This window comes from Chiloscyllium plagiosum, unplaced genomic scaffold, assembly GCF_037043375.1.
Source record: "Chiloscyllium plagiosum isolate Xiang-an unplaced genomic scaffold, Cpla_swu_hap1 HiC_scaffold_26, whole genome shotgun sequence".
Classification (NCBI taxonomy): domain Eukaryota; kingdom Metazoa; phylum Chordata; class Chondrichthyes; order Orectolobiformes; family Hemiscylliidae; genus Chiloscyllium; species Chiloscyllium plagiosum.
In genome coordinates, this window is record NW_028270164.1 from 3,670,218 (window position 1) to 3,697,935 (window position 27,718).

A 27,718-nucleotide genomic window follows, 5' to 3' on the forward strand; every position below is an offset into this window, starting at 1 on the left:
AATTGCTCAGCTTATCTTGACAACCTTTCTTGAACAAGGCAGTAATGTTTGCAATTTCCCCATTATGGTCACTATCCCAAAAGTGCTCGCCCACTGATACTTCAACTGCTTGACCAGCTTCATTCCCTGGGATTCGGTCTAGCACTGCCTCATCTCTAGCTGGACTATCTGCATAATGGCACAAATAGCTCTTCCAGATACTGGATTAATACTTCCACTCTGAAGAGGCAGTATCAATGAGGATCTTTTATTTTGAATAATAAAGTGACAGCTATATTAGATACTCATTGTAGTTCCTGAGGCCTGCCTATGGTGGCTACTGCATGAATTGGGTTGGAGGATGTCAAAGCAAAGAACTGGCACATGGGGATTTATGGGTTAGCTCTAAGTTGGCACAGGAGTTTAACAGGCCAAGTCGGTAATAGAGAGTTATGTATTGGAATGGAGGGTACAAGAGGCCAAGGGGATGGATAAAGAGACATACCTTGCTACAGAGGGTAGGAGGGGCCATGGGAGATGGGTGAATGGACAGAGCTCTGCTTGGGATGGGGCATGGAAACTGTGCAGGGTAAGAGGGAGGTGAGATCAAGAGCACTTTTTTTTTGTTGTACTGCTGGTCTTACAACTGGGATGATATTGCAAGGCACTGCTTTTCAAACAGGCTCCTCTGCCTGTATATTGTTTGTGGAAGGAGAGTGTGGAGCTAGAATCATGTTAACAACTTTCTCCCAAGAACAAAAATCCAATGGCTCAGGGCAGTTTCTCTTGAGTTGGATCTACAGAGATGGAAAATTTCCAAATGCTATGTTCCTGGTTCAGGAATAAAAATTCCGTGTTGGTCTTCATATATATGGAAGGATTCACTTGAATTAGAGATGAAACAGCAAAGATTCATTACATGGCTCCCTGGGATATAGGGCTATCAGACCCGCTGAGTAAATCAGGGCTTTATTCTCTGAAGTTTAGAAGAATGAGAGAAAATCCTGGAACTCCCTCCCTAAGTGCATGAACTGCAGCGGTTCAAGAAGGCAGCTCACCCCCACCTTCTCAAGGGCAACAAGGGACAGGCAATAAATGCTGGCCCAGCCAACGATGCCTGTCCCATGAATGAATCTCTTTAAAATCTCATTGAAATTTTCAAGATTCTGAAGGGGCTTGACAATGTTAATTCTAAGAGGGTTTCTCTACAGACTGGGTAATCGAGAACCTGAAAGCATTACCCAGGGTGAGAGGCTGATCACGTAAATGAGATGAGAAGAATTTTCTTCAGTCAAAAGTGGGTGAATTTTGTATTCTTTGGAAGGCTGTGGATGCTCTGTTTTAAATACATTGAAAACTGAGACAGATTCTTGGTCACTCAGGGAATCGGGGGATATGAAGAGTGGGTGGAAAAGTAGTTATAGCCAAATATCAGTTCTTGAAAGTGGCACCAGGGTGGTGAAGAAGGCGTTTGGCACAGTTGCCTTTATCGATCAGAGTTTTGAGTACAGAGGTTGGGATGTCATGTTGCAATTGTCCAGGATATTGGTGAGGTTACTTTTGGAACACTATGTACAATTCTGTTCACCCTGCTATTGGAAAGATATATTAAGTTGGAAAGGGTGCAGAAAAGAATTACAAGGATGTTACCAAGACTGGAATATTTGAGTTACAAGGAGAGGCTGGATGGATGGGACTTCTTTCCCTCAAACATAGGAGGCTGAGGGGAGACATTATTGAAGTTTATAAAATCATGAGGAGCGTAGATAAGGTGAATAGTCAAAGACGTTTCCCTCGGGGAGTTCAAAACTAGAGGGCATAGGCCTCTAGAGAGCATAAAAGGTGAGTGGGGAAAGATTTAGAAGGGATCTGAGGGGCAATGCTCTAACACAGAGGGTGCTTCACATACGGAATGAACTGCCAGAGAACATTGACGCAGGTACAGTTACAACATTTTAAAAAAACATTTGAAAGGTACATGAATAGGAAAGGTTTAAAAAGATGTGGGTCAAATACAGGCAAATGGGACTAGTTTAGTTACGGCAACTTGATCGGCATGGACCAGTTGGATCAAAGTGTTTGTTTCTGTGCTCTATGACTGTATCGACTAACAGAGCACACTAGATGGGCCAAATGGCCTAGCCCTTCTTCGAAGTAAGAAACTAGCTTACAACTCATCCTATCAGTGCTCAATAAACTACAATTCAGCCAAACTTGCAGTTAATGCACATCATCACGTTTGATTTGGTTTAATTTATTATTATCACATGTACCGAAATACAGTGAAAAGTCTTGTTTTGCATGCAACCAGCCAAATCATACAAGGAATGGGGGCAAGGTAAAAGAGATGGAAGATGGTATTGCTAATCAGCGATAGTATCATGACTGCAGAAAGGAAAGCCGTCGAGGAGGGTTTGTCTAGAGAGTTAGTATGGGTGGAAATCAGAAACAGGAAAGGGACAGTCACTTTATTAGGAGTTTTCTACAGCCTCCCCAACCCCCTCCCCCACCCAATAGCAACAGAAACACGGAGGAGCAGATTGGGACGCAGATTTTGGAAAGGTGCAGAAGTAACAGGGTTGTTGTAATGGCTGACTTTAACTTCCCTAATATTGATTGGAACCTCCTTAGTTCAAATCATTAGGATGGAGAGATTTTGTCAAGTATGTCCAGGAAGTGTTCCTGATGCAATATGTAGATAGGCTGACAAGAGGGGAGGCCATATTGGATTTGGTCTTTGGCAATGAACCAGGCCAGGTGTCAGATCTCTCGGTGGGACAGCATTTCGGTGATAATGATCACAACTCCCTGACCTTTACTATACTCATGGAGAGGGATAGGAGCAGATGGTATGGGAAAGTATTTAATTGGGGGAGGGGGAACTATAATGCTATTAGGCCAGAACTGGGGCACCTAAACTGGGAACAGATGTTCTCAGGGAAATGCACAACAGAAATGTGGAGGTTGTTTAGGAAGCACTTGCTGATAGTGCTAAATAGGTTTGTCCTACTGAGGCAAGGAAGGGGTAGTCGGAAGAGGATGCGCTAACAATTTTGAAAAACATAAGGATAGATAAATGGACAGCACAGTCGTTCAGTGGTTAGCACAGAAGGCTTACAAGGCCAGGAATCTGGGTTCGATTCCTGCCTCAGGCGACTGTCTGTGTGGAGGTTGTACACTCTCCCCATGTCTCCATGGGTTTCCTCCCACAATCCAAAAGATGTGCAGGTCAGGTAAATTGGCCATGCAAAATTGCCCAAAGTGTTAGGTGCATTAATCAGTGGTAAATATAGTGTAGGGGAATGGGTCTGAGGGCAAGTTACTCTGAGGAGGGTCAGTGTGGACTTGTTGGGCTGAAGGGCCTGTTTCCACACTGTAGGGGAATCTAATCTAAATCCCCTGGACCAGATGGGACATACCCTAGGTTACTATAGGAAGCAAGGGAAGAGATTGCTGCACTTTTGGCGTTGATCTTTGCATCCTCACTGTTCACTCGCGTAGTGCCAGATGATTGGAGGGTACCAAATGTTATTCCTTTGTTCAAGAAAGGAAAACCCTGGGAATTACAGACCAGTCAGTCTTACGCCAGTGGTGGGCAAAATATTGGAGAGGGTTCTGAAAGACTGATTTTCTAAGTAATCATAAATCCTTAGTTTGATTAGAGATAGTCAGCATGGCCTTGTGAGGGGCAGGCCATGCCTCACAAACCACACTGAATTATTTGAGGATGTTGATGAAGATAGAGCAGTGAATGTGGTGTACTTGGATTTTAGCAAGGCATTTGATAAAGTTCCCCATGGTGGATCCTTTCAGAAAGTAAGGAGGCATGAGATACAGGGAAATCTGGCTGTCTGGGTACAGAATTGACTGGGCCATGGAAGACACAGGTGATGGTAGATGGAAAATATTCAGTCTGGAGCTTGGTGACCAGTGGTGTTCTGCAGGGACCTGGAACCTTTGCTCTTTGTGCTTTTTATAAATGAGTTGGATGAGGAAGTGGAAGGGTGGGCTAGTAAGTTTGTTGATGACACGAATGTTGGCGGAGTTGTGGAATAGGGTGGAGGACTGTTGTAGTTGCAATGGAACATTGACAGGATGCAGAACTGGGCTGATAGTGGCAGATGGAGTTCAACCTGGAAAAGTGTGTCTTTGATTATGTTGGCTCCTTTCCTGAGGCAGTGGGAAGTGTAATTGTCAGACACAATTGCTGCCCAGACCTGACCAAAGTTAATCATTCCTTCGTTTATTTTCCTTTGATACAGAGTTGGTACCAATTCCTTCAGCATCTCGGAAAATTGGATCATCTTCAGAATGGAGTGGATCTACACAGCCCAGGACCTTTGTGGAATCCAAAAATGTGAAGACACGGAGTAAGGTATTGGTCACAAGCTATGAACTCTGAGTATTGGAGACATAAACAATGCAGCAACTGCAGAAAAATCAGGATCTTTGTCAATGGGGGAAAAAGGCTGAGGTGGCCTGAGTTAGCTTCTAGTGGATGTAAAAAAGAGGAATTCCCTGACAGATTTAATAGTGGGACATCCAGCATTGAATCTGTGAAAGCCCAGCAATTTTAATGCAACCAAGACAGCTGCCTGTATATATAGATGGGGAAAAAGTGAGGTCTGCAGATGCTGGAGATCAGAGCTGGAAATGTGTTGCTGGAAAAGCGCAGCAGGTCAGGCAGCATCCAGGGAACAGGAGAATCGACGTTTCGGGCATAAGCCCTTCTTCAGGGAATGGGGAAGCCAAGTACTCCAGTCCTGTGCTCTTTCTGTCCTGGGAGCTTTTGATGAGGAGAGTGTAGAGGTAGCTTTACTCTGTATTCCAATCCTGTGCTGTTTCTATCCTGGGAGTGCTTGATGGGGACAGTGTGGAGAGAGCTTGACTTTCAGTTTAGAAAAATAAAGGGAGCTTTACTTTCAGTTTAAGAGTTGAGTATTTTCTTCCCAATTACATTCAAAGGCCACTCCAAATTCAAAGTTCTGAAACCTACATCCCTCCAGAACCAGGTCACACTCACTTATTGGCCTAGATTTAACTGGCTATCACCAGGTTACCCACTGTCCGGGCTCCTGCATTTTATTTATCAGTTTCTCTACAACCTTGGCCCTCCCTTCTCCTACACACTCCTCTTGTTTGTCTGTCACCTTTCTTGCTCTGACATGCATTGTTTAGAAATCCCGCTCCAAAGGTTCCTTCCTTCCTGCTTCTCCTTCAGCCTTCGTAAATGTTCCCTCCTGCAGCTATCTTCTGACATGAAACTGTACTTTCTCCAACCTGACCTCTCCTAACCAGTCTATCAGAGCAAGATGAATGTTGCTGCTTCTGGGAACTGTAATTCATTTCACTGCATTGTCAGTAAATCAATTCACTACAGTTTATGATTCATTGCACTGTGTCTTTTTCAGAGTTTAAAGTTGAGAGCTTTTAGATTGGGTGAGTGTTTCAAGCTAATGGTTTAAAATAATTATAATGTTGTAGACAGTTAATTTATGTACATTTTCTTTCTTGACATTACTTTTTTCAAATTGAAAACTGTTTTTATTGATCGCTAATTAACAATTCCTGTAATTTCAGTAACTATTAGTCAAGTACTTCCAGTAACTATTAAGCATCTCAAAAATTGTACTATCTATTCATCATGCAGGAATGTGGTAACTGTTAACCATATGAATAATTCTAGTAACTAGAGTTATATAGTCATTATCCCACAGCATGAAGTCACACAATACATTAGGTCCAGGCTAGTAGCCATGGAACTGTTTGGGATTTCTGGTCCATCTTCCCACATTATCAGATTAGGAATAAAGACTTACTTCCACATGGGATTTTTTCTTTGAAATTTCAGTCAGCTTTCTCTGAGTAGAGTGAGAGGAACAGTCACAGCAACTTCCAGATTCCATCATCTAGAAGGACAAGGGCAGCAGCCGCATGGAAACACCACAGTTAAAAGTTCCCTTCCAAGATGTGCACCATCCTGACTTGGAAATATATTGCTGTTCCTTCCCTGGGCCAAAATCCTGGAAATTCCTCCATAACGGCATTGTGGTGTTCCTACATCACATAGACTCCAGCAGTTCATGAAGACAGCTCACCAACACCAGCCCCACCACCACCTCAAGGGCAAATGAGATAGGCAGCAGATGGCACACTTGCAAGAGATACCCACAACAGAAGGATTAATTTTCAAATGATAACATGGCATGATTGTTGTATTTTGAAAAATGTAAGCACATTTGTTGTCACGCGAATTAGGAAATTCATAGTCTTGAACCTTTTTTATGTCACTGTTCATTACAGCTCCCTCCATATTAATTCTTAGACAATCAAATATTTTGGAGAGAAGGAGTGGAATGGATGAGATGGGATCCTTGTGAAAGATCAACTAGTGTCTGCAAAAATCTGGTGTTTAAGTCATTATTTTTCTTTTGTCCATTCACTAATAGATTTTTCTTTCTCCTTTAGAAAGAAAATGTGACACATTATCACTTCCAAATGCAATCAGTGAGTATTATTCTCTCTCCTTTTGTGCATCTCCTCAACACCCTTAAATAAAAGTTAGCAGTGCTCAACTACTATGATGCTGACTCTCTCCCTGTGTCATGGAATAAGACCAGATGGACTACCCAGTATTAACCTGTACTAGAAATGACAATGGCGCAACCTGCCTAGTCAACCCTGCCAAGGCTTCCTTACTAACATTTGGGAACTTGTGCCAAAATTAGGAAGGTTGTCCTCCAGATCAGTCAAGTCAATGCCTGACCCAGTCAAACTCATAGAATCATACCTTACAGATATTGCCCCAGCCTCTTTCATCATTATTCTTGGGTGTATCCTGTCCCACTAGCAGAACAGACTCAACAGAAATGGCAGCCCAGTGATATACCATTGGGAAGGAGTTGCCGTGGGAGTCCTCAACATTGTTTTGGGATCTTATGAAGTCTCATGGCATCATGTCAAACATAGGCAAGGAAACCTTCTGCTGCTTATCACCTCCCCAAGTAATTTTTGAAACAGCACTCCTTCATGTTGAATATCTTTTGGAAGAGGCACTGGCGTAGCAAGAACACAGCTTATACTTTGGGTCAGGAACTTCTATGTACATCACCAAGATTAGCTCGAGTATGAGTGTTAACTGAGCCAGTGGTAGGGAGGTATGAGGTGTGGTGTGGGATGAGAGAAGACACACTGATCGCAAACACTGGTCACTGTTGTGTTACATATCTGGGGAGAGGGTACTAACTGAATTCCCTCCTTTCTCTGTGCACTTGCTGGTAGGATATGAACTCAGTCACAGAATGTCTTCACTGAAACTCACCAATTGATCCTGTTTCTCAATAAATGAATATCTGCAGCATAAAGAAATTAGAGAAATACATAGTGGGCAGTTGTGAATGGTTTTAACCAGTCAGTGCGTACACAGTTGAAATCCATATCCAGGAGATTCCTTGATTATATGTCCTTGTGTATAGTATCTCCCATTGTGTGTTGTGGTCATTCCAGGTGATTCGCATTTATGACTTTCTGCTTTCTTGTTTCTTAAGCATGACTGTCTCTTCATTTCACCTGCAGCCTTGCCCCAGTCTGGACCACTTTCATCACCTGAGACTGACAACTCCAGATCATTAGACGATTCCAACAAGCCTTTTGCAAGGAGCAAGGTGAGGAAGTTTGTCTGTCCCATTACCATGTTTGATCTGTGTCTGTAGGGGACACAGTATTGGGGGCTTATATAAGTCAGTTACATTACGTGATAATTAACTGACATTTTACTTTCTGCATCTTTTGTTGAGGTTTTACTTTCAAAGTAATTTGTGACAACAAGCAGAACTTGGGGAAATGGTTTTGAGGCAAAAACGGAAACTCGGCAGCTTTGGCAGCATCTATGGAGAGAAAACTGGCCTTGTGCGATGCAAAGGTTACTTGCTACTTCTCAGCCTAACCCTAACATTGTCCAGGTCTTGCTGCATTTGAACGTAAGAAGTAGGAATAGGCCTTTAAGCCTGCCCCACCATTCTATAAGACCATGGAAGATCCGTACCAGGTCTCAACTCGTCTTTTATACTAACTCCATATAACACTCAACTCCTTGATATTTCAAACATCTGTCGATCTCTTCTCTAAATACATTCAGTAATCTAGCCTCCACAGTTTTCTGGGGTACAGAATTCCAAACATTCACCATCCAGAGAGAATACCTCCACATCTCAGTTTAAATGACTGTTCCCTTATTCTATAACTATGTCCCTCACCGACTAGTGGAAATATCTTCTCAACATCGACCTTGTCAAGACCCCTCAAAATCTTGTACATTTCAATAAGATCACCCTTCATTCTTCTAAGTTCTATTTAATGAAGGCCAAACCTGTTTAGTCATACTCAAGTCTACTCCTTTATCCCAGGGAGCAGATGGGAGAACTGTCAGAATGGAAGTATGGCTCCTCATCTCCAAAGGAAGCCTGGTTGAAAGCTCCTGTCAGAAATGAAGAGCTCTCATGCATCCCAAAGCAGAATGGGCAGAGTAGGAACTGCATGAGACTGCCATTCATAAAATCCAGCCCAGTGTTTCAGGACAAAGACCTTTCACTGGAAAGATGGAAAAGATTAGTTAGAGAGTAGCTCATCTCTGACATCATTCTGTTTGTGATGAAGGACACCTGAGATGTTAACTCCGTTTCGCTCTCCACCGATGCCACTGGATTTGCTGATGATTTGTAGTACAGGGAAGGGCCACACAACCTGTCATACTTTGGCTAGCTGTTTGACAGAGCTATTCAAATCAATCCTTGCTTCCTCTGACAGTGCTGCCACTGTTTTTTCTTCACGCTTCATCTGTGACTCTTTTGAAAGTTATTCCTGAACCGCTTTCACAGCCATTTCACACCAATTCTCTGCATTTCATTCATTCTATAAACTAAATGTGCAGAACCTTTTAGCTCCAGCAGGTGGCATCTGTATTAGAGGAGCATGTTCCACCTCAGGAGTTGTGCAGATACAAGATAAGGCTATTCAGCCCCTTAATTCTGCTCTGCCATTCAGTGAAATGGTGACTAATCTATAGCACAACCCCTTTTTATCTACCTTTCCTCCATATCTGTCGCTAAATATCCTCACTTATTAGAAAAATTCAGGTTTTTAGACCATAAGCCGTATGAGCAGACATAGGCCATTCAGCCCATCAGTTGTGCGCCATCATTCAATGCATGATTGATCTGATAATTTTCAACTCCGTTTTCCTTCCTTATCCCCATACCTTGCTGGAAGACTGAACAGCTTTGGTCCCTCTCCTTTAAGGAAGGATACATTATCATTGGAGGCATTCCAGAAAAGGTTCATTAGGTAGATTCTGAATATGGAGCCACTGTCTTATTCCCTCACTAATACAAAATCTGTTTATCTCAGCCTAGAATATGTTTAATGACCCAACCTCAATAGCCTTCATCGATGAACAATTTCAAAGATTTACCCCCTCCCACCCCCGGAGAGAAACCACCCCCCCCTCATATCTACCTTAATGTGCAACCCCTTATTCTGAAGATGATTCTCTCTAGGCTGTGACTCTCCCATCGAGGGGACAACGTTTTTTGCACCTACTCTGTCAAGTTTCCTAAGAAAGCTGAAACAGAAATTGCTGGAGAAACTCAGCACCTCTGCCAGCACCTGTGGAGAGAAAGCAGAGTTAGCATTTCAGGTCCAGTGAGCATTCTTCAGAACATCCAATAAAATCTTGTATGCTTTAATAATGTCTCCTCTCAGTTTTTTAATTTCTATTGAATACAGGCTCAAGTCACTCAACCTCTCCTCATAAGACAGTGACTCCATATCCAAAATAGACTGAATAAACCTTTTCTGGAATGCCTCCAATGATAATGTGTCCTTTCTTAAAGGTGGGGCCCAAAACTGTTCAGTCATCCAGCTGTGCTCTGAACAATGTCTTGTATAGTTTTAGTGAAACTTCCCTACTTTTATATTCCATTCCGTTTGAAATAAGGAGAGTTCCAAATTTCTACACCCCTTTGTGGTTAACAACTGCTTCCAAACATTGTTGCTGAATACCTAGCTCTGCATAAACCTTGTGACCTGCTCTTCAGAATTCCCTCAACCAGAGGAAACAGTTTCCCACCCTATCCAAACTCATTCTCATTTTAACACCTTAAGCAGATCACACGTAAATTACAATCACCATCCTTAATTTATCAGGCTCTCAAGTTTAAACTTCCTAACAACACTGTGGGTGCACTTACACCCATAATTCAAGGCTGAAGCTTACTGCCACCTTCAAAAAGGGCAATTAGGAGTGGGCAACAAAGATAGGCCTTGCCAGCAGTGTTCACATCCTACAGAAGAATAAAAAAGCTCTGCCAAACCAGCACTCGTCAGAGACAAGCAACTAAACCCCCTAAAAATGCACCGACATAGAGTACAAAGTCATTCTTAGTTCTCGTGTTGGTGGTGGAGTCTAGCGGGTGACAGCTTGTTGCCTTGCTCCCTAGATTAGCTGCTACAATGGTTGAATTGGCAATAGATCTGGTGTGATTTGCAACATTACACCAGCTTTTCTAAAGAACCTTTTTATGATTATCTTTCTTTTTCTCTTTGGCTGTTTGCAGAGTTTGAAAATTCTCCGAAGTATGAAAAAATGTAAGTAGAATTATCTTCATACAATCACTTATGAGGAAAAGCATCATGGAATCACACAGCCAGGAGGCCATACTATCCATCACGACTGTGGCACCTCTTAGAGAGCTGTCCAATTAGTGACCTTCTACTATGCTTTCGTCATTGTCCTGAAAATGTTTTCCTTCTCCAGTATTTATCAAGGTCATAAAATGTCAACTGTGCCAGACAGGAGAAACAGAGCATCAGACAGGCTCACTTTAGAAGTATCTCTGTAAATCTGAAGTCAGCATTAATCTGATCCAATCCCATACTCTTAATTGCATTGTCCATTTTGCACTCTATCTCAACAGAAGCTTGGTGATTACGCAGTGTGCGTGTGCACTCAATGTTAGCTGTTCATTCAATAGGCGATTGTAAGATTATCTTCTGTACAAACTGGCTGTTTCATTTGCAGTGCCTCAGACTCTTAACACTGAGTTTGAAGGTTTGGGTTCAAATCCCTCTGCACAAATCTCCAGACCGGCACCTTTATTGCAGGACAGAGGGTGTTCTTCATAGTCAGAGGTTCCTTCTCTCAGGTGAAACAATAAACCAAGACACCATCTGCCTGCTCAAGATCCCATAGCACTATTTGGAAAAACACAAGGAGTTTCCCACAGTTTCTTGGCCACAATTTGGTCTCTCAGCTGATGTTAATTAAACAGGTTACCTGGCTATTGTCGAGATGTTGTTTGTGGGATCTTGCTGTGTACAATTTTGCGGGATTTCCTGTATTTCAACAGAAGCTACACTTCAACAGTGCTTCATCAGCTGTCATTTATTTTTACTTTACCTGAGGTGGTGAAAACGTCAGCAGGTCTGTTACTGAGAGCAATTTGAGAACGGTAATTATAGCACATTAAATTCATTTATTTTTCTTTGGGGGAAGGGATGTGGGATTCACTGGCTTGACCAGCATTTGTAACCCATTCTGAATTGCCACTTCAACTGAACAGCTTGCCAGGCCCTATTGAAGTACCAACCATGTTATTTGGATCTGGAGTCACATTTAGACAAGACCAGATAAGATAAGCAGATATCTTTCTCTAAAGGACATCAGTGAATATTTTACAACATTCGATGCTAGTTTCATGGGCGCCAAGACTGAGACTGGCTTTATATTCTGGATTTATTCATTGAATTTAAATTCCACTGGGTATCTGGGTTTCTGGATTACTAGACCATGGCCTAATGGTATTATGCTGTGGTTCTGTTCGCCGAGCTGGAAGTTTTTGTTGCAAACGTTTCGTCCCCTGTCTAGGTGACATCCTCAGTGCTTGGGAGCCTCCTGTGAAGCGCTTCTGTGGTGTTTCCTCCGGCATTTATAGTGGCCTGTCCCTGCCGCTTCCGGTTGTCAGTTTCAGCTGTCCGCTATAGTGGCCGGTATATTGGATCCAGGTATATGTGTTTGTTGATGGAGTTTGTAGATGAGTGCCAAGCTTCTAGGAATTCCCTGGCTGTTCTTTGTTTCGCTTGCCCTATAATGGTAGTGTTGTCCCAGTCAAATTCATGTTGCTTGTCGTCTGCGTGTGTGGCACAAAACACTATATAGGACAAACAGGAAGACAGCTAACGATCCGCATCCACGAACATCAACTAGCCACGAAACGACACGACCAGCTATCCCTAGTAGCCACACACGCAGACGACAAGCAACATGAATTTGACTGGGACAACACTACCATTATAGGGCAAGCGAAACAAAGAACAGCCAGGGAATTCCTAGAAGCATGGCACTCATCTACAAACTCCATCAACAAACAAATAGACCTGGACCCAATATACCAACCACTACAGCGGACAGCTGAAACTGACAACCGGAAGCGGCAGGGACAGGCCACTATAAATGCCGGAGGAAACACCACAGAAGCGCTTCACAGGAGGCTCCCAAGCACTGAGGATGTCACCTAGACAGGGGACGAAACGTTTGCAACAAAAACTTCCAGCTCGGCGAACAGAACCACAGCAACGAGCACCCGAGCTACAAATCTTCTCACAAACTAATGGTATTATTGCTGGACTATCAATCCAGAGATCGAGGTAATATTCTGGGGGACCTCGGTTCGAATGGCAGATGGTAGAATTTGAATTCAATAATAATCTGAAAATAAGAGTTTAATAATGACCATGAAGCCATTGCTGAACCCATCTGGTTCACTAATGTCCTTCAGGGAAGGAAATCTGCCATCCTTCTCTGGTCTGGCCTACATGTAAATCCAGACCCATAGCAATGTGGTTGCTGGGCAATTAGGGATGAGCAATAAATGATGCCTAGTGACACCCAAATCCTGTGAATGAATAAAACAAAAAGACCAATGACATTACCACTGTGCCTCCATCTCCCCTGCATTACTGCAAATGAAGCTTCACATGACGTACAGTCAGTTCTGCTGTAATGCAGTAGTTCTATTCCCATGCAATCCCGTGTTATAAGAAAATCTCATAATAGCAGCACCATTTAAACTAACAGGGCTGGAATTGTGTTATAACCAATACATGTTTTAAAACTTCGGGCTTTAGAAACAGTGGCCCCAATTTGTCAAGCGTGTTGCAGCGAATTGGTGTTAATGAAATGAGTGTTAGAGCAGAATGACCTGCAGATAAACCAAATCTAGTGAAAATTTATAACCTATCATCATCTGTAGCTCAACTGAAAACAGTTTGCAAAAGCGCTCTACTTAGACAAGTTTCATCATATTTCCACCGACCAGAAACATGGAGGTTGATTATTATGTAAATCAGGATTATTTAAATCCAGACTCTCAGTATTTCCAGACACTGAATCTAGATTAAGGCAGATGCTGCCTGTACTCTATTGAAAGAGTGCTACACTGTCAGAGGTGCTGTCTTTCAGGTGAGACAAATAGAGGCCTCAGCTGCAACATAAAAGATCCCATGGCATCTAAAGAAGAGCACAGACTACTTTCCAGACCATGACTGTTTGTCTCTGTCCATAGATGCCACCAAACCTGTTGCATTTTTCCAGAATTTTCTAGTTTTATTTCAGGGAGTTCTTCCCACTGTCCTATTATCCCTCAATCAACATCTGTACAACAAATTACTTGTTAATTTTCGCACTGCTGTTTGTGGGATCTTGCTGTGCAAAAACTGGCTGCTCAGTCACACATTCAACATTTTACATTCCAACAATGACTACTCTTCCAAAAATACCTTATTGACTGCAAAATGTTTTTGGCCATCCTCGAATTGTCAGAGCTGGTATATAAATGCAGTATGGTTCCTTTTAAGTATTAACTATTAATTCATTTTGTGAAGGAATGTATTTATCCACCAGTAGGCAGTATATTTCATCAATCTTTTAATCAGAAATCTGAACTTACCAACAAAGACATTGCAACCAAACCACTGGAATGTGTGTTAATCCTTCTTTCCATGTCTCTTTGTGATTACAGCCATAACCAGTGTTCCAGCATTGTCCAAGGCTTCAGAGAGTGAACCAAGCACAGAACACAGTCGCTCATTTCTGAACTTTGGTGAGTTTATCAGTGTTTACTGAGGCTGATATCTGGCACCCTTCACTCTGAGCAGATGGTTGTGGTGTTAGTTTATCGGCTGTAACGGCTACGGGTCCACATTCAACCCTCCTAATTGTTATGATTCAGTTGGGATCCATCTTCCACCCTCCATAATCCATTCAATAAAATCACCACTGATCTGATTACTCCCCAGTCCTGTCTACCCCAGTAAATTTTCACTTCCTTGCTTAATAAGAATCTATGTACATCTGCCTTCAAAATATTTAAGGACTCTGCTTCCATCACCTTTTCCGGGAGAGTTCCAAAGATTCACAACCCTACAGGAGAAGAAACATCTATGTCTTAAATGAGCAACTCCAGATTTTTAAGTAACTACCCTGGTTCTAGAATCTTCCACAAGAGGAAACATCCTCTCCACATCTACCCTGTTAAGAGTCTTCAGGATTTTATGTTTCAATTATGTTGTCTCTTATTCTTCTGAACTCCTAAGGCTGCAATCCTATGGGGTTGGTTAGCTCAGTTTGCTGGATGGCTCGTCTCAAATGTAGAGTGGTGCTAAAAGCATAGGTTTAATTCCTGCACTGGCTGATGCAATCAATGAAGGACACTCCCTCTCAACCTCTCCCTGAACCTGAGGTGTGGTGACCCTCAGGTTAAACCACAGCCAGTTGTTTCTCCCTAATGACAGAGAAAACTAAATAGTGATTTGGCTTTATGATCCTAACTTGTCAAACCTTTCCTCATAGAGAAACCTGCTTATTCCAGGTATTCTAGAGTCATGCATAATGGAAACATATCCTTTGATCCAACCAGTCCACCCCAACCTTGTTCCCAAACTAAATTAGTCCCACCTGCCTGCACTTGATCACCCCAAATCTTTCCTATTAGTGTACTTATCCAAATGTCTTTTAGACATTGTAACCATACCTGCATCCACCACTTTCTCTGGCAGTTCATTCCACACATAAACTACTCTATGTGTAAAAGAAAGTTGCCATTCATGTCCTTTTTAAATATTCTTGGCTCACCTTAAACATAAAGTCTAATAAACCTTCGCTGAACTGTTTCCAATGCCTTTGCAGCCTTCCTTAAATAAGGTGATTAATAATGTGCATCGTACTCAAGATGCAGTCTCACCTATGCCCTGTATAATTGAAGTATAATCTACTTTTACTCAATTGTCCCAAAGTAACGGAACATTTTCTATTAGCTTTCTTTCTTTGTAGATTTGCCTCCTCTTTATCTCATCACCTCCTCCAGCCGTATAACTGATCAAGAATCCTAGAATCATCCAGCTCAGGCATCTTGTGCCTCTCCCATTCCCTTTAATCCACCATTGTAGCCTTAGAATAGTTAAAAAAACAACCTGTTTGAGACATACAAGATCCTGAGGGATTTTGACAGGAAAGAGTATTCTGTCTTGTGGAAGTAACTGAAACTAGTTTAAAAATGTGACCACCCATTTAAGACAGAGATATGCAGAAGCTGTTTTCTCTCAGAGGGTCATTAGTCACTGGAACTCTTCCTTAAAAGGTGGCAGCAACAGAATGTGTGAATACTTTTAAGGCACAGTGGATAGTTCTCAATAAGGGGTATGGGGTTATTGGATTAGGCAGGAATGTGGAGTAATTAGATTAGCCCTGATCTTATTAAACGGTGAAGCTGCTAATTTATATGTATTTTAAGATGTTCCTTAAAGATGCGCCTTTTTCATCCAAGGGTTTGGTCATCTTTCACAGTATCTCTCTGTGTGACTTAAGGGCAAATATTGTTTCATAACATCCCTGTGAAGTGCCTTGGGAATGCTTTACATTAATAAAAGTGTTATATGATAAGGTGTGGTTGGAGTATATGTCAATAAAAGATTGTTGAGCGTTGTGTTTGATAAACATAAACTGTGATTTCAAAATGTTGGAAACAGTCTTGATCTTGTGAAAGGGATCAGAGAAACATAAATACAGAAGTAAAAGACCAGAGAAGATCAATGGATCAATGGTTTCTCAAGTCCAAAGTCAATATTCACTTCCTATTCCTTGCCTTAAACAAAATGCAGAACCATGCTGTAAAGTTATTGTCATACGTTAAGGAAATAATTCTTCCCTTAATTATTTTGGGGATCTTTGCAGTTTCATTTCTGACTTGCTTATAATCGATGAGGCTAGCTGGTTTTGGTTCAGCTGCAGTCTTACTGAGAAAGTCAAGCAAGAATCTCAATATAACGGAAAGCATGAATGTAAACAAACTCAGTTTCTCCAGTTTTTCTGATCACAGATTGAATTTAGTTTTCCTGATGAAGGGCTTATGCCCAAAACATCAACTCTCCTGCTCCTTGAATGCTGCCTGACTTGTTGTGCTTTTCCAATACTACACTTTTTGACTCTGATCTCCAGCATCTGCAGTCCTCTTTCTTAGTTTTCCAACTGTTGGGCCATGTCTGGGATCCCAATATCAAAGACTCTGTTCCACAACGTTAATAGATCTTCTAATACACAGAAGGCAATTGACTCTCAGTGACAACTTATCTTGTGTACTAGTGTAAATGGTCTGATTTCTAAGGCAAAGTTTTTAGGCCCAAGTCAGAGGGTTGACTTTTGCACATGCTATATTTTTGAGAGGTCCACATGCATTTTTGATCTGGGTCCTGAGAGAAATCCAAAACCAAAAACTGTAGTAATGAACAATTAGTAATTAATACTCACAACATGGTCAGTTTTTCAAAACCACTTTAATATTTTGAATAAATAACAAAAATTACATGTAGGAATGTTTAAGCACTTCATTACGAGTATTAAAATTGATTGTTTTTATACATTTACAATGAATTCAAATCATTAACATCTCTGGGAATGGCCAGAGATTCTGAAATGTTGGAATTGTGATCCCTGAAAAACTGGGGTCAACATTTAGATGAAGTATATGCAAAATTATGCAATTTTAAGCCAATATTCATTGGTTAGCTTTACATGAAATTAACTGTTACACAAATGTATAGAGTATTGATGAATGAGAATGCGAAACTTGCTACATTGCAATGAACTTCAAAGATTAATTGAAACACAATCTAGAGAAACACACAGGAGAGAATGGAACAGAAGTCTATGCTGATAGTGAGATGAAGTATGGTGGGAGAATGTGGAACAGAAACAGCAGTTGAGCACATTTGGACCTGCACTTTGCTGTGAATATTTTGTAATGCTAAATTGTTTATTTATTATAGGTTTTAAGAGCCGCTTTGTGAAACCCAAAGGACCAAGAAATCCTCCTGAAGACTGGGTCTGAAACAGCCTCCTCTGTGAAATATCCACACATCCTGAAACCAAATGGGACAAAACTCATTTCTTGGGATCAGGCTCACCTTTTGATTTAATTGGTCTTCCATAGGCTGCATAATTCTTCTTACAGAGGAAAGAAAAGGATTATTCCTCTCCTTTAAAGGGAGGAATGCACGACTGAGTGAGATCACATTCTCTGAGATGGTGCACTTCCAAGCTCCGCTTCCCCACAGTTTCACTCATGAGTTCCTGAACAGCGAAGGATTCTGTGCCTCACTGAGGAACAGTTTCAATAACTCAGGATCACAATCAGAACTATTCACATTGTTGAATCTTATAAACTTGAACTGTTGCACCCTTTAAAAGATCAATGGCTCATTTATGCTTCTCCTCTGTAGAAGCACTTGTGCATGATTAAGGAAATAATCACACACTGAAAGCAGGATATGTATGTGCATCTACATGGCAAAAATGCAGTGAATGCCAGGTTTACGGTTGCAGAGTTAATGCTTTTCTACTGATAGGCACTGTCTTTATCTACCATTTGTATATTTTCAATGGGTTTGGAGATGAATTTCTAATAAATATATTTAAAATCTAAAGTCTTAGTGGAAGCTTCCTGTGATTTGTATTTTCATTAGGGTTTCCCAAAATCACAAACAAGAGCAATGCAGACCCAAAGACAGTGTGGACAGGGTTCTTTTTAAAACAATTATTCCTGGATGTTGGTATTGCTGACCAGGCCAGAATTTATTGTCCGTCTCCAAACTGCCCTGAAAAAAGTGTTTCTGAGCTGTCGTCTTGAACTACAGCAGTCTATGTGGTGCAGAGGCAGCTACAGTGCTGTGAGGAACTTCCAAGGTCCTGACCAAGTGACGCTAAAGGAATGGCAATATATTTCTAAGCCAGGATGGTGAGTGTCTTGGAGGAGAACTTTCAGGTGGTGGTTTTCTTTTGTACCTGCTGCCCTTGTCCCTCTAGGTGGTACAGGCTGTGGGTTTAGAAACTGCTCTCAAATAAGCCTTGGTGAGTTGCTGCAGTTAATCTTGTAAATGGAACACACACATAACATCACGTGTCATGGTGGAGAATGTGAATATTTAAGCTGAAGTGACTGCCAACCCAGTGCACTGCTTTGTCCTGGATGATGTCAAGCTTCTTGAGTGTTGTTGGAGCTGCACTCACTCAGATAAGTGGGGAGTATTCCATCACACTCCTGATTTGTGGACAGGCTTTGGAGCATCAGGTGGTGAGTTTTAATTACTGTGGGATTCCTAGCCTCTCCCCTGCTGCTATAGCTAGACTATTTATAGGACTAGTCCAATTCAGATCTGGTCAATGGTAACCCCCCAAGATATTGATAATGGGAGATTCAATGATGGTAATACCCTAAAATATCAAGAGCCAATGGTCTGAGGAGTGGCAGTTGGATCTTAATTTAGAAAAATATGAGGTGCTGCATTTTGGATAGGCAAATCAGGGCAGGACTTGTACATTTAATGGTGAGGTGTTTGGGAGTATTGCTGAACAAACTTGGAGTGTACGTTCATGGTTCCTTAAAAGTGGAGTCTCAGTAGATAGGATAGTGGCATTTGGTACACTTGCCTTTATTCTGGATGTAGGTTTGCTCGCTGAGCTGGAAGGTTCATTTCCATTTGTTTTGTCACCCTACTAGGTAACATCTTCAGTGGGCCTCCGGGTGAAGCACTGTTGATAATTCCTGCTTTCTATTTATATGTTTGGATTTCTTAGGGCTAGTGATGTCATTTCCTGTGATGTAATATCCTGTTCTTTTTCTCAAGGGGTGGTAGATGGGGTCTAATTCAATGTGTTTGTTGATAGAGTTCTGGTTGGAATACCATGCTTCTAGGAATTCTCGTGCATGTCTTTGTTTGGCCTGTCCTAGGATGGATGTGTTGTCCCAGTCAAAGTGGTGTCCTTCCTCATCTGTATGTAAGGATACTAGTGAGAGAGGGTCATGTTTTTTTGTGGATAGTTGACGTCTAGACTAGTCTCCTTACATACATGACATGGCATGGCATTCCAATTGAAACTCTATCAACAAACACATCAAGTGAGAAAAAGAACAGGAAATGACATCACCACAGGAAATGACAGCACCAACCCAAAGAAACCCAAACATATAAATAGAAAGCAGGAATTATCAACACTGCTTTGTCCGGAGCCCCACTGAAGATGTTACCTAGTAGGGTGACATAATGTCTGGAAATGAACCTTCCAGCTCAGTGAGCAAACCTACATCCAGAACCTTAATGTGAGCTACAAATCTTCTCAAGACTTGCCTTTATTGGTCAGAGCATTGAGTACAGGAGTTGGGAGGTAATGTTGTGGCTGTACAAGACATTGGTCAGACCATTTTTGGAATACTGCGTGCTATTCTGGTCTCCCTGCTAAACGGAGGATATTGAGAAACTTGAAACGTTACAGAAAAGATTTACAAGGATGTTGCCAGGTTTGGAGGGTTTAAGCTACATAAAGAGGCTGAATAGGCTGGGGCTGTTTTCCTTGGAGCATAGCTGAGGGGTGGCCTTATAGAGGTTTATAAAATCATGAAGGGCATGGATAGGATAAATAGACAAGGTGTTTTCCCCAGGATAGGGAAGAGCAAAACTAGAGGGTGTAAATTTAAGGTGATAGGAGAAAGAATTAAAAGGGACCTAAGGGGCAACATTTTCAAACAGAGGGTGGTGTGTGTATGGAATAAGCTGCTAAAGGAAGTGATGGAAACTAGTACAATTACAACATTTAAAAGGCATCTGGATGGGCATATGAACAGAAAGAGTTTAGAAGGATATGGGGTAAATGCTGGTAAATGGGACTAGTCTGTTTCCTTGCTGTACATCTCTAGAGCTCTACGACAGAGGTTTGATTAACTCTTACTGGAAATGGTCATTTTCTTGCAGTTGTGTGGGGAAAGAGTGAGCAGAGTGAATCTACTGCAGTAGCGGGGCGTGAGGATATAAATCAAGAGCAGGTTGCTGGATATATGATCGTCAGGTTAATGAAAATTTAATCTAATTTCTGAAATGTGACTTCATATTCCTGATCATTATACTGATACGATCTCTGATTTTCAGATTTGGAGGCATGCTCATAAGACACACTGATGTCAAAATTCATTCAATGGATTTTAGATGAATAGATAAAGTCTTCAAATTAACTTACACAATGTCTGTTGGGTTTGATATGGCAACTGATTGTTTTATAACCACAGTTGAACAATGGGCTTTGTGGTCACTAGATGGAGCCATCATAGTATAAAAACTTTGCTTCACAGACTGTAGCAAGAATGAGGTCATTGGTTTGAAGAATACAGAATTAAATAGGCATTGAGTTCCAGAGCTGTTAATTAATGTTTATTCATAATTTTACGTTGCTTTTTTTTATACTAAACATGAGAAAAATTGCTTTTCAAGTAAATGATCAAAGCACTTACAATAGCCACCACCCTCTCGACTTCACACTGCCTGGAGAGTAGCAGGCAGTGTATCCATCATCCAGTACAGAATGAGAAGAAATTTCCTCCAGTTAAATACTAGGAAGAGTGAAGCCATTATTTTCAGTCCCCACTCCAAACTTGAATTCCTAACTACCAAACCCATCCTTCTCCCGAGCAACAGACTGGCATCAAGTCAGTCTTGTCATAACCTTGGTGTTACATTTCATCCCAAGATAAGCTTCCAATCTCGTTTTGCCACATACTACTCTCTGCAAACCTGAGGTCATCTGAAACTCTGGTGTCCATGCCTTCACTCACACCAGGTCCTGGTTCCCTACCACTCCTGTGCTCACTGACCTAGAGTGGCTTCCACCCAAGTAATGTCTCCACCTTCATCTCGACTGCTCTTGAGCAGGGCTTAGTCCATCTCAGAACCCACTGAATCAAAGTGGTAGCCTTACACCTCACTGGGGTAAGCACATTGAAAATTAAGCCCTGCTATTTATTCCTGCAGTTTTATTGAGGAGGCAATGACGTGGTGGTATTATCTCTAGACTATTAATACAGGAACTCCGTTAGATTGTTAGAAAAAGGAAATCTGCCATCCTTACCTGGTCTGGTCTATATGTGACTCCAGACTGACAGCAATGTGGTTGACTCTTAACTGGGTAATTATGGTTGGGTAATAAATGCTGGCAGAGCCAGAGATGCCCAGTGAATTTTAAAGAGACATCACAAAAATCAAAGATTTTATAAAAGTCTTCAAAACTCCCCAGTTTACGAGACTTTTAGACCCAGGTTGGGACAGAAAGCATGGACCAGGTTTTTGTGCCACCTGTGGTAGTGTCACTATCCCAGGACCAGGAGGCCCAGGTACAAGTCCCATTTGTCCCAGAGGTGTGTAATAACATCTCTGAACAGGGTTAATTAGAAAAATGGATGAAATTAAAATATATAATTTATAAGATGAAGATGGGGTAGTGGAATAAGTGGAAAGGCTGAGATTGAGCCCAGAGACAGAGCAAGAATTACAAATGAGCAAACAAAGGTATAGATGTTAATAAGTGAGGGAAGGAGAGAAGCTGATAATGGGGACGATGAGAGATGAAGATGGGTTGATTGTGCTGAAAGCAGGCCATATCCTGATAGGGAGAAAGTGAGGACTGCAGATGCTGGAGATCAGAATTGAGAGCATGGTGCTGGAAAAGCACAGCAGGTCAGACAGCAGCAGAGGAGCAGGGTCCGAGGTACGGGAATGGGTAAAGGGTGTTTAGGCTCTAAGATTTCTGCAAGTTTTCTATTGCCTGAGAGAAGGAATTCCCATGAGGATGCGAAGGTTGCATGACCAATGGTTGGGAGTTGGGGGGCGGGAGGGTGTAGGAGATCATGTGATAAATCCCCAAGAAATATGTCCAAATGAATCTCCCTCCAATTGATGTCAGAGCTCAGACCTGGAGTAGGATGTTTAGCAGTGTGACTGATCTATTCAAACTCACCTTCCTGCCACTATCCTATAATCCACAAGAATCTGTCTCAAATATAATAATTGACTAAGCATTAATGGTCTCTTGGATAGAAAATACTGGCTTCGATAGAAAATATACTGAAATCGGAATGATAGCAAAAAGATTAGCTTAACCCTGGCACAGGGTAACACACAAATTCATGAGGGCGAAAGTAAGGACTGCAGATGCTGGAGATCAGAGTGGTGCTGGAAAAGCACAGCAGGTCATGCAGCATCTGAGGAGCAGGAAAATCGACATTTTGGGCAAAACCCTTCATCAGCCCGATTTTCCTGCTCCTCGGATGCTGCCTGACTTGCTGTGCTTTTCCAGCACCATTCTAATCTTGACACAAATTCATGAAGCATTCCATACTTTAGAGCCCTTTTATGGCACAGTGGTAGTGTCCTGACCAGGAGGTTTGGATTCTAGTTCATCTACTCCAGAGGTGTGTATTAACATCTCTGAACAGGTTGATAGGCAAAATAAGGAAAAGTAGAAAATGCTAAAGATTCATCATGCTTTTGAGTGAAGGAACATCTCCATCTCAGTACTAAATGGCCAAGCCCTAATTCTGAGACTGTGACCTTATGGTCTAGATCCTCCTGCATCCACATTAAGACCCTTAATTAGCCACCAGCAGACTTTCATGAGTCTGGGTCGTGCAAATATTAACAGCACAACAAACACTGCGTCTGGATTTGGATTTGCTTATTGAGGTGGAAGGTTCCTTTTTGGACGTTTCGTCACCATACTAGGTAATATCTTCAGTGAGCCTCGGATGACACACTGGTGGTGTAGGCCACTTTCTACTTATGAAAGACACTCCTTCAGCACAACACTCCAGTGTCATACTGAGGGAGTCTTATACCATAGGAGGTATCTTCCTTCTGATAAAATGTGAAACTTAGGCACTATTTTTTCTGTCAAGTGAATGTAAAAAGATCTCACGGCACTATTTCAAAGAAGGACAAGATGTGGAGGTGCCAGTGCTGAACTGGGGTGAACAAAGTTAGAAATCACACAACACCAGGTTATAGTCCAACAGGTTTATTTGGAAGTACAAGCTTTCGATGCTACCTGATGAAGGAGCAGCACTCCGAAAGCTTGTACTTCCAAATAAACTGTTGGACTATAACCTGGTGTCGTGGGATTTTTTTCAAAGATGTTCAAGAGAGTTATCCCTGGTGCCTTTATTTATCCCTCAATCAACATCACAGAAATAGATTATCCACTCATTAACACATTGCTATTTATGGGAGCTGACTGTGCATCTTCTGCATTATATCAGCGACTATACCTCAAAAGTACTTCAATGGCTGTTGGGATGTTCTGTGATGTGAAAGGTATTATTAAAATACAATTTTTTTTGTTAGTGCAAAATACTTTAAAGGATCATAGGAGGCTGAGAGGTAACATTGCAGAAGTTTATAAAATCATGAAGGGCATGGATAGGTTAAATAGACAAAGTCTTTTCATTGGGGTGGGGGAGTCCAGAACTAGAGGACATAGGTTTAGGGTGAGAGGGGAAAGATATAAAAGGGACCTAAGGGGCAACTTTTTCATGCAGAGGGTGGCGTGTGTATAGAATAAGCTGCCAGAGGAAGTTGTGGAGACTGGTACGATTCCAGCATTTAAAAGGCATCTGGATGGGTATATGAATTGGAAGGGTTTAGAGGAAAATGGGCCCAAGTCTGGCCAATGGGACTAGATTAGGTTAAGATACCTGGCCGAGTTGGACTGAGGGGTTTGTTTCCGTGCTGTACATCTCTATGACTCTATAATTGTTATAAATGCAGAAGTCCATTTGGTCCATTGTATCTACATCAACACGCTGAATGAGGGTAAAGCCATTCTCTCACCTGAGGGTCAGACAGCATCCATGGAGAGAGAGCAAGCCAATGTTTTGAATTGAGATTGTTTGATGAAGAGTCATCTAGGCTCAAAACATTAGTTTGCTCTCTCTCTATGGGGCTGTCTGACCCACTGTGATCTCCACCATGTTGTTGTTTTCAGTACAGATTCCAGCAGCTGTAGTAATGTGTTTCTCCATTTTCACACTTGTCCCCATACGTCTGCACATTAGTTCCATTTAAATAATCATCTCATGCCCTCTTAAACATCTTAATTGAACCTGCCTCCACACATTTTGTGTATTTCAGACCGCAACTACTCACTGTGAAAATCTTTTTTTGCTTCTTTCATAAATCACTTTAAAATGTCAGTTTCTTATGTTCAGACTTTCTATTAGCTGTGTCTTTGTCTAAAAAGGGTAACCTCCACTGTTGCAATGGAATGTGGTTGCCAAGACGCACACTAGAACTTTCACACAAACACAATGTGACACAGAGGTGTTTGAAAATACAACAGCAAAAACGAATTCTAAAATGTGACTCTTAAAAAATGTCAGTGGAGCTGAAAACCTAGAAATGTCCACTGGAGACCAAAGTGGAGGGCAGCAGAGAGAGGGGTGATCTCAGCTGAGGTGGATGACAATGTCAGAGATTGATAATAGATGAGCTACAATAGGTTATCACATTGTTAAACACATTCATAAAATGTTGGTGGAAAACAGACACAAGTATGTGATACTGACGTGGCAGAACATGTGAAGATTGTGCAAGACATATGTATTTGACGTACCATAACAGCAGGCAGGGTAAGCTCACCTCCCTGAAACTGTCCAGGGTTTGGGGGCGACTTGTTCCCATGCTAATACGATGGGTTCTGAGGTAGCTGGAAAACTCTGCAGACTCTGCTACATGCAGAGCTTTGGATGGTTAGCTGGAGGACTGTGTACTACCACCAAGCCTGACTCGGTCCCTGCATATTCCCCAGACAGGCTCTCAATCTGTGTAGCACATTGCACCTTCTCAACTGAACCTCCTCCATTCTAGCCAGCCACAAACCCACGGGTTGGCAGAAATGGTGGATCTTTTCAGAGATGCTTTGAGTCTGAGGAGAAGCATTTGCTTAGCACTATTGTCATTGGGCTAGCAATCCAGGGCTCAGGTCATGGGAGATGGTAAAATGTGTATTTTTGTTAAAAAGCTGACCATTAACCACAGTCAACGTGTAGAATTAGAATCCCTACAATGTGGAAACAGGCCTTATGGCCCAACAAGTCCACACTGACCCTCGGAAGAGTATTCCACTCAGACCCAATCCCCACACCTATTACTTTACATTTCCCCAATTCACCTAGCCTACACATCCCTGAACACTATGGGCAATTTAGCATGGCCAATTCACCTGACCTGCACATCCTTGGGTTGTGGGAGGAAACCAGTGCACATGTCGGAAACCCACGCAGACACGGGGAGAATGTGCAAACTCCACACAGACAGTCGCCCGAGGCTGGAATCGAACTCAGGTCCCTGGTGCTGTGAGGCAGCAGTGCTAACCAGTGAGCCACCCCAGCCAGTTCACTGATGTCTTAAAAGAAGGAAATTTGCTGTCCTTGCACAGTATAGGCTACATGTGACTCAGACTCACCAACAACTCTCAGCAGAGCAAATGGACAATTAGAGCAGGGCAATAACATTAAAATAAGGAAAATGCCTTTCCCGGGACAATGGTATTATCCCTACCTCTGAGCCAGAAGGTCCAGGTTAAGCCCCATCATCTTCACAGACGTCACAACACATCAGAATAGATAGATTAAAAACATCTAGAAACAAGGATAGTCTAGCAGCAGTTAGTCATTTGCCCTTCGAGCCTGCTCCCCCATTCACTATGATCACAGCTGATCAACCAACTCAGTCCCCTGTTCACGTTTTCTCCACATACTCCTTGATCCCTTTAACCCTAATAAATGCACATCCCATTAACAAATTTTTAAAAAGGCAGAAAGGGACTCTCAATCACAAACCCTTCAGCTTATCCAATCTGTACAGCCAAAAATACACCAGTACCTACAATACAGTAGTCCTCCCTACCCTCGGGGGATATGTTTCAAGACCTACTGTGAAAGCCCAAAAACGTTGGTAGGAGTGAATCAATTCATTTAAATAGGAGATTTACCTTCCCAGCAGCCCCTGGTCCTGGAAGGTTTCCTATAATACGTTCGGGCCGCGGTAAACTGTGGGTAACGGAAACTATCGAAAATAATTCCACGGATATGGGGGTCGCCCTGTACTACCACTTCCCTGCACTACCTCCATAACCTGGACTGTTATGACATTTCAAGTTTCTTTTATTCCTTTTTGGGAATTGGACATCACTGGCCAGGCCATCCTTGCTCAGGGCAGTTAAGAGTCAACCAAATTACTGTGGGTCTGGAGTCTCATGTCAGCTTGACCAGATAAGAATGGCAGTTTCTTTTCTTAAAGGACATTAGTGAACCAGATGGGCTTTTCTGACAATTGAAATGGGTTGATGGATAGACTCCTAACTCCAGATGGGAGAAAGTGAGGGCTGCAGATGCTGGAGATCAGAGCTGAATAAAGTGTTGCTGGAAAAGCGCAGCAGGTCAGGCAGCATCCAAGGAGCAGGAGAATCGACGTTTCGGGCATAAGCCCTTCTTCAGGAGTGAGGACGGTGTGCCAAGCAGGCTAAGATAAAAGGTAGGGAGGAGGGACTTGGGGGAGGAGCATTGGGAATGCGATAGGTGGAAGAAGGTTAAGGTGAGGGTGATAGGCCGGAGAGGGGGTGGGGGCGGAGAGTTCGGGAAGAAGATTGCAGTTCAAGAAGGCGGTGCTGAGTCTGAGGGTTGGGACTGAGAAAAGGTGGGGGGAGGGGAAATGAGGAAGCTGGAGATATCTGCATTCATCCCTTGTGGCTGGAGGGTTCCTAGGCGGAAGATGAGACGCTCTTCCTCCAGGCGTCGTGTTGCCATGGTCTGGCGATGGAGGAGGCCAAGGACCTGCATGTCCTTGGTGGAGTGGGAGGGGGGGGTTAAAGTGTTCAGCCACAGGGCGGTTGGATTGGTTGGTGCGGGTGTCCCAGAGGTGTTCTCTGAAACGTTCCGCAAGTAGGCGGCCTGTCTCCCCAATGTAGAGGAGACCACATCGGGTGCAGCGGATGCAGTAAATGATGTTTGTGGAGGTGCAGGTGAATTTGTGACGGATATGGAAGGATCCCTTGGGGCTTTGGAGGGAAGTGAGGAGGGAGGTGTGGGCGCAAGTTTTGCATTTCTTGCCGTTGCAGGGGAAGGTGCCGGGAGTGGAGGTTGGGTTGGTGGGGGGTGTGGACCTGACGAGGGAGTCGCGGAGGGAGTGGTCTTTCCAGAACTCTGATCGGGGAGGGGAGGGAAATATATCTTTGGTGGTGGGGTCTGTTTGGAATGGGATATACGTGTGTGTATATATATGCAGGTTCATAGTTCCTTGGAAGTGGAGTCGCAGG

At 42.5% G+C, this 27,718-nt stretch overlaps 1 protein-coding gene across 2 annotated transcripts in view; it reads left to right on the forward strand.

Annotated features, from left to right (window-relative positions):
- Positions 1-18,012, forward strand: part of LOC122563025 (tyrosine-protein phosphatase non-receptor type 22-like) — a 95,809-nt gene extending 77,797 nt beyond the window's left edge. For both annotated transcript variants that reach the window (XM_043716337.2, XM_087973428.1), the window contains 7 exons: positions 4,242-4,354; positions 5,391-5,418; positions 6,448-6,486; positions 7,555-7,643; positions 10,593-10,623; positions 14,055-14,135; positions 17,356-18,012. In XM_043716337.2, the coding sequence (XP_043572272.2) occupies positions 4,242-4,354; positions 5,391-5,418; positions 6,448-6,486; positions 7,555-7,643; positions 10,593-10,623; positions 14,055-14,135; positions 17,356-17,417 (443 nt within the window). In that variant the 3' untranslated portion in view covers positions 17,418-18,012. The remainder of the gene's footprint in view (positions 1-4,241; positions 4,355-5,390; positions 5,419-6,447; positions 6,487-7,554; positions 7,644-10,592; positions 10,624-14,054; positions 14,136-17,355) is intronic.
- Positions 18,013-27,718: the final 9,706 nt, after the last annotated feature.